The sequence below is a fragment of the Sesamum indicum genome, linkage group LG6, assembly GCF_000512975.1.
Source record: "Sesamum indicum cultivar Zhongzhi No. 13 linkage group LG6, S_indicum_v1.0, whole genome shotgun sequence".
NCBI lineage: Eukaryota > Viridiplantae > Streptophyta > Magnoliopsida > Lamiales > Pedaliaceae > Sesamum > Sesamum indicum.
In genome coordinates this window covers 1,938,213-1,945,802 of record NC_026150.1, presented here as the reverse complement: position 1 = coordinate 1,945,802, position 7,590 = coordinate 1,938,213, and the positions used below count along the sequence as shown (strand labels likewise).

Genomic DNA, 7,590 nt, shown 5'->3' with positions numbered 1-7,590 from the left:
ATTGCTCCTGTACATGGCCCGTCCTCCAATGCCGCCATTGTACTTTTTCCTCATCGATGTATCAATAACTGCAGTTCAGAGCGGAATGCTAGAGGTAACTTTTCTAGTAAAAGTAAATATTCTTCAGTGAGATGCTTGTGCATTTTGGTAAAGAGATTCATCTCGCAAAAAATGTGGTTGGCATGCTACTGTCTTAAATGTACTTAGTGAAGGAGCTAGGAATTGGCTACCAGATCTATTTGTATGATATGCTTTACGATGTGTTCTATCATTGGATTTTTTTTTTTATTACACTCGCGCACCCAACACACATAGACACCCAAGGTTTGAACAGGAGACCTCCCATAGGGAAGTCTTGTGCCCGAACCATTAGGCTGTCCCTAGGGAATTTGTCTATCACAGGATTTGTTACTCTTTTGTAAGAATTAAATTACTGTTATCACATTTAAGAAATTAAAAAGGGTTAATATATTCATTATTCGAGAATTTGAAATATCTGAAAGAACTAACAATATAGTATGTTGATCTTACAAAGGAACTACCATAACATTTGGTGGAATTTCTAGGTTTATTTTATTCTTAATCCTATTTTCAGCCATTGGAACAAATTAAATTAGATAGTCATTTGAATAGTAGCTTGTTCATTAAATGAAATTGCTCCCGCAATTGGTCGGTTATGAATTTATTTGTTATTCAAAAGAACTATATATTTCTTCCAAATTCCATATCATTTCATCTTTTCCCTAAGAACAGTATTGTCGTACAAAGTGAATTCAGATTCCAGATTCAGCTTCTTTTCAAGCACTTTTAAAATTCTAATTTCAATTCCATGTGTCTGACGACTATGGACTAATTTTCTAACAACTTTCATACAGTAAATTCTGGGCTTCCGTTTTGCTATTTTCATAAGTCTAGAAGGGGGTACCTTTGTTAATTGATGCTTTCAGCTAAGCAGCTTAACACCATAGGGGTCTGGGAACTGCTTTTGTTTTGTTCAATTACGGTCTTCTTTCTCTATCTTTTAATTGCTATGATGTGGATGTTTTTTCTATCTTGATTATATAGGTGGAAATTAAGCATTTATATCAATTTTCCCAAGTTATTTCATCTGCTTGTGTCTTGTGCATCTGATGAATCAATGCTAACCTGCATTACATTTGCAGGTTATGGCACAAACTATCAAGTCTTGTTTGGATAGCTTGCCTGGTTCAACTCGAACTCAGATTGGCTTCATAACTTATGATAGTACCATACATTTCTACAACATGAAAGTAAGTGACTGATGTCATAGAGTTATGGTAAATCATTTAATCCATTTAACTTAATAACTAGTGGCTTCCTCTTGTGCCAGTCATCATTGACACAGCCTCAGATGATGGTCGTCTCCGATTTGGATGATATATTTGTTCCATTGCCAGATGACCTTCTAGTCAATTTGTCAGAATCTAGAAGTGTGGTGGAGGCATTCCTTGATAGTTTGCCCTCCATGTTCCAGGAGAACACGAATGTGGAGTCTGCATTTGGTCCAGCTCTTAAAGCTGCATTCATGGTTATGGTATGTTTGCCTCTGTTATTTACACCACTCTTAATGTTGATTATCAACTGTTGCCTTGGTATTATTGGAAACTTTTCTGTAATATCTTGCCCCATTTGGCTTTATTAGTTACCTTTCGATCGCCCGTTTGTAGGTTGAACCTCTGGGACATTGCTGTCCCTTCACCTGGTCACTAATTAACTTTTATTTCTATTGTCAGAGCCAACTTGGTGGTAAATTGCTGATTTTCCAGAATACTCTGCCATCACTTGGTGTTGGCCGCCTTAGGCTGCGTGGAGATGATATTCGGGTTTATGGGACAGACAAGGAGCATATGTTACGAGTACCAGAAGATCCATTTTATAAACAGATGGCCGCTGATTTTACCAAGTATCAGATAGCTGTGAATGTATATGCTTTTAGTGATAAGTACACAGATATAGCATCCTTAGGTATGCTCTAACTTGCTTAAACCTTCTGTTTACGTGGAATAATCAACTTACAGTTTTGTCGGTGATTGATTTGTTATTCAGCATGTTTCAGTTCTAGTCATCCTTGGATCTCCACATATAATGATGCATTTATAAAATTAGTTGATTAAATATGCCGTTTGTGGTTGCCATATGATAGATTTAGAAGTCCTCAACATGTGTCTCTACTTTCGCCGTTTCATGCGCAAGTCAGGAAGGACCTATAGATTCTGGATTGAGAGAGTACTAGGATGAGAACTAAATTGCAAATAATTTAAATTTTAACGTAGAATAGGTTTAAACTGGAGAATATGATACATTGATGTCTAACCAATTTAGAGATTGTTAGGGAATTATAAATTGAAGCGACAAGAAGAAACAGAAATAACACACTCATACATGTAGGCTAAGTGGTGCCTTAAGAGGTTCGTTTCTTCTTTTGAGACTTGATGGCCTCAAGACAAGAGGGATAAAACACAGTCCATAAAACTAGTCTTATCCTTCTTGCTTCATAACAAATTGCAGTAGAAATATGTAGGTGATTGAATGTTGTATGACTAATTCTAGTGGGGAAGTCTGATTTCTTTAAAATGAAAACACGACTTATGCTCTAAAACTTGACAGCGCGCATTGAAACCATGAAATTTGTCTTCTGCTAATTGCTTCAGTGCAACTCATTATTATAATTCATAGAAGATTGCTGACCGAAAATTCATGAGATTCCCTAGGTCTTGAAATCCTGGGTTTTGGAATTATCAGTGTAATGTAACAAGTAGGAAAGGAGCATTGAGATGATACTGGAGTTACCAACATATGCGAGGCTCACCCTTTTATTAAACTTCTCTGCTTTTTTAAGCTGCTGATGAGACGCTACTAGTTATTGGAGTAACTTGGGTCTTCATTTTCTGCCAGATAATTACGATTAATCTGCCATTATTAATGCTTTATAGGAACTCTAGCAAAATATACTGGTGGTCAGGTGTATTATTATCCAAGTTTCCAGTCCAGTATTCACAAAGATAAGTTGAGACATGAGCTGGCCAGAGATCTCACTAGAGAGACTGCATGGGAAGCAGTCATGCGTATAAGATGTGGAAAAGGTAAACTTTAACATAGCAGGCTGCAGATATGAAAATCATTACTTGGTTGGCATGTTGATCATTTTTCTTTTATTTTTTCCTATAATGTTGTTTGGTAAGCTTCTTATATTGCAAGCTTGTGTCTTTTCCTTTCTGCAGGGGTGCGTTTCACATCTTATCATGGAAACTTTATGCTAAGATCCACAGACTTACTTGCACTTCCCGCTGTTGACTGTGATAAAGCTTATGCAGCGCAGTTGTCTCTTGAAGAGACCCTGTTGACCACGCAGACTGTGTACTTCCAAGTTGCTTTGCTGTATCCTTGTCTCACAAAATAGTTTAAGTGGATATCTTGCAAATGTGGGCCTGTTTCATATAAGTTCTTTCTTTTTTGAATTCAGTTGTTTCATGGTGGTCACATCTAAGCTAACTTCCTTTTCTTTTGGACAATCGAAGGTTTCTATTCTTTCCTTATTTATCTCATGAAATGTGGCTGTTTCACCTTCAAGAGTTGCTATATTTTTTAAGGTTCTGTTCTATTATTTCTATAGTTTAAGATGATTGAAAATTTTAGATAGTCCTTCATTGCTGTTACCTGTTATCTGGAACTTTTCATATTTGGGATCCTTATGAGCTTAAATTCTCTGAGGATAGATAATAATAATCCCTTAACCATTGCTAAGATATACTTCTTCTTCTGGAGAAAGGCGTATCAGGGTACACACGGCAGCTGCTCCAGTTGTTGCAGATCTAGGAGAAATGTACCGCCTGGCTGACACTGGAGCAATTATTTCTTTGTTTTCCAGGCTAGGTAAAGAAGTTTCCATCTCCCCCTTTCCCTTTACCTTCCTCAGCCGAATCTCTCAAACTCGGGGGAAAGGTCAAACGAGAAGATAGAAGCATCTGAGTTTACCTCCTCTTCATAAATATTGTAGACTAATATCAATTTAATTATTGGATAAATTAATCTGCAGCAATTGAGAAAACTTTGTCCTCCAAGTTGGAAGATGCTCGGAATGCCGTTCAACTTCGGATTGTCAAAGCCCTGAGAGAATACAGAAACCTGTATGCTGTTCAGCATCGCTTGAGTGGAAGGATGATTTACCCTGAATCACTAAAATTCTTACCGTTGTATGGATTAGCATTATGTAAATCAACACCCCTCCGTGGTGGCTATGCTGATGCCCAGCCCGATGAACGCTGTGCAGCTGGTTATACCATGATGGCTTTACCTGTTAAAAGTTTGCTGAAACTTCTTTACCCTGACCTGGTTCGTGTGGATGACTATCTTGTAAAAGTAAGTATCTTGAATTCTTGTTTTCTTCTCTGATGGAGTTAATAATTCGGATTTCTGAAGCACATCTTACCAATTCCCAGATATCTTCACAGGCTGAAGAGCTTGACAACATCAGAAAAAGGCTACCACTTACTGCACAGAGCTTAGATACCAGAGGTCTCTATATCCTTGACGATGGTTTCAGGTTTGTCATATGGTTTGGCAGATCTATTTCACCTGATATAACGAGGAATTTGCTTGGGGAAGAGTTCATCACAGACTACTCAAAGGTGAGCTTGATTTACTGTTTGAAATATTCCTGTATACCAACCTTTCAGTTTGTGAATTAAGCTAGTTTATCTGCTTAGTCATTTCTTTGTCTTCTGCATTAAGGGAAAGAAACAGCACCATTTGGTGCAGGCTTGTAAGCATGCATGTGATCTGTATTGTGCTTGTGTTTTTGCTCTTTTCTCTGAAAAAGTCGGTCAAACCTTATCACTTTGGAGGTATTGGACAAATCATTTGATCTGAAATTGATTCATTTTTTCTCTAACTGGGTTTGATGGAAAATGAGAATTGTTCTAGATTTTATTTTCACTTGGGAGGTATTTTCACTGAAGAACATTTTTTTTCTTAATATTTTTAAATGTCCTGTAGGAGCTTCTCGTTTTGGTTTGTGAAAGAGTCAGCCCTGTTCCAGATTGTAGTTTGTTTAGCAGATAAAATTTATGGCCCCAGCTTTGCAAGGTGGTTTTATGTTTCCATGTGCTGAGTTGAGTTAGAATAGGAAGGCTCCTTGTTGACAAATCTATTGCAAGTCCAATTATGAAAAGATAGCTTTTATTTGTCGAATTTCACATTCCAACCCTGAGTGTGAGTCAAGTGCTTAGATGATGTGATCATCTTTAATGGCCATCTATTGTCAACGTTTTTATTTTCAAATTTTGTATGCGTGAAAATCCTTAGTTATGCAGCAATTCGATGGTGTTTATTGCAGTATTAGCCAGTTACAATCTTTGTATTAAAAACATTCCTGTTTAAGTGTCCCACTTCCAGCTGCAACTTCATTGACTTGGTCTTCTTGTACGTGGTCTTTGTGTCTTTGCCAAATCCAGGTTAGCCTTTCACAGCGAGACAATGAAATGTCAAGGAAGCTGATGAAGTTACTTGATAGATTTAGGGAGAGTGACCCGTCATATTTTCAACTATGCCATCTTGTGAGGCAAGGTGAACAACCAAGGGAAGGCTTCTTCCTACTCACAAATCTAGTTGAGGACCAGATTGGTGGTGCAAATGGCTATGCTGACTGGATGATGCTACTATTCCGTCAAATTCAACAAAATGCATAATATATAGGTAATGTTCTTATTAGCTTTAGTAATGCATTGGGCTTTAGCATATTCTGAAGCAGTAAAGTTTTTTTTCCCCCTCGTGTTTTGGGGATGTCTATGAGAAAGGAATATCACATCAATTCTTTCTCGTTGCTTGCTGTATCAGCTAAAAGGTTTTGCATAAGCTATGCATCATGCAAGTGACAGAGTTTTGATATTTCCTTCCCATTTTATTTCTGTTGAAGAAAACTCTTGATAGCCTTGGCATTGATATGATTTATAATTAATTCTGCTGTCGGGTCAAATTTCAACACTTCAGCAATTGGATAGCTATTGGCATATTAGGATTTCTCTCTGTCATATTAAAAGAATGTACCCGTGGGACTTGAGACCTGAAAGTATGTAAAAATAAAGTTGTTTATGTTACACTACTGGATTTGTATGCCTATCAACGTGCAACTAGAGATTGTTTTCCCTGGTTCAGAATTAGAGATTAGAAGTGGAGTATGTCCTGATGAAATTTTGAGAATGTAAGAAACTGAAAACTCAATCGGAAATATGTTCTTCAGTTTGTAGTGAAGGTTATCAGACTGTCTCTTGGACGTGAAGATTTTGACTGGTAATAAGAGGCTGGCTAAGTTGTATGTGAACTAAGCTGTAGAAAATTGAAGCAGAAACCCTTATTCTTTTTGAACCCTGATCACAAACCATGAGATTGTAAGTAGTTAAATCTTTGTTTAAAGATATAGTTGACCTCAAAACATTGACTAGATTTTGAACATATTCTCATTCTGGTAATTGATTATATTATGTTTAGCTACACTATTTGCAATGTCATCAATATGATGAGATTGAATCTTATTGCTAAGGACATGATAAAATTCCCCTTGCTTACTGACAGGCAGTTGATGTTATGGCCAAGTAAGAATTTTGAAGAAAACTGCAGCTGGTGATCAAATTTGAGAATTCCAAATTCACGAACTAAGAGGTTTTGATGCAAACATAAGATATAGGTTGATGATGAGACTGGAGGATTCTACATGCGTCTTTAAATGGCGAATCGCCAGATAAAGCTGTATTCCAAAGAAAAAAGTCCCAGACTGATGGTTCATTGGATCTCAATTAGAAGGGAATTCAAAGAGGGCCAGCATCCCCTTTGGTTCATATCGTATCTTATGGTGCAGGGATATACAGACTGCTTAAAATAAGAGAACCCATAGATCACATTCATGATGGACTATTTTTGGTTTGAACTTTTTTGGGTTTATAGCTTATGATAATTATTGCTGTATTCGCATGGCATGATTTCTTTTTGGAATCGTTGGCACTTTCAGTTGTGGATCTTTTTAGGCTGTGTATTTAGAGGTAGACACTCGAGAATATTCTTTTTTGTATTTGGGGGGTGCTCCCCTGCAGTGAATTTTTCCTCTTGTTACCATTTCTTTTGGCTGGTGTACCGTTCTTTCTCCATTAAACTGCAAAATAACTTGAAGATAATTGAGCAGTAACGGAAGAAAGCTGTTGGTGGACATTCTTGTTTACAGTAAACAGCCCCCTGTTAACCAAATCACAAAACACCCAAAGGGAATCGACATCTGTTCTATGTCCAGTTCAAATTAAGCTAAATCGTTGATGTTTCTGGGTTTGAGTTTTGTGATTGGGGTGGAACTCTTCACAACATTCTTCGGTTCTATCCTCTTTATCAGAAAACTGAATTGACTAACGATGCAGGTCTGTCCTTACTGAACATTCAAAACTCAAAGAGGTGTAAGCATGTAAAAGATTGAGAATTATTCATCTCAAGAACAACAAAATTCTATTTTTTGGTTTTTCAAGAAAGAAGATAAGTGGAATGCTCTCTACTTTTAAATGTGTTCGGTCTCAAGTTAAGAAAGTGGAT

The 7,590-nt window shown here is 37.1% G+C and overlaps 1 protein-coding gene across 1 annotated transcript in view; it reads left to right on the top strand.

Annotated features, from left to right (window-relative positions):
- The window catches only part of LOC105163315 (protein transport protein Sec24-like At3g07100), a 10,299-nt gene extending 3,168 nt beyond the window's left edge, over window positions 1-7,131 (top strand). The window contains exons 5-15 of the mRNA XM_020694454.1: window positions 6-94; window positions 1,164-1,271; window positions 1,352-1,555; window positions 1,755-1,986; window positions 2,955-3,104; window positions 3,243-3,399; window positions 3,767-3,894; window positions 4,058-4,380; window positions 4,461-4,649; window positions 5,475-5,715; window positions 6,592-7,131. Coding sequence (XP_020550113.1) covers window positions 6-94; window positions 1,164-1,271; window positions 1,352-1,555; window positions 1,755-1,986; window positions 2,955-3,104; window positions 3,243-3,399; window positions 3,767-3,894; window positions 4,058-4,380; window positions 4,461-4,649; window positions 5,475-5,708 — 1,814 coding nt within the window. The 3' untranslated portion in view covers window positions 5,709-5,715; window positions 6,592-7,131. The remainder of the gene's footprint in view (window positions 1-5; window positions 95-1,163; window positions 1,272-1,351; window positions 1,556-1,754; window positions 1,987-2,954; window positions 3,105-3,242; window positions 3,400-3,766; window positions 3,895-4,057; window positions 4,381-4,460; window positions 4,650-5,474; window positions 5,716-6,591) is intronic.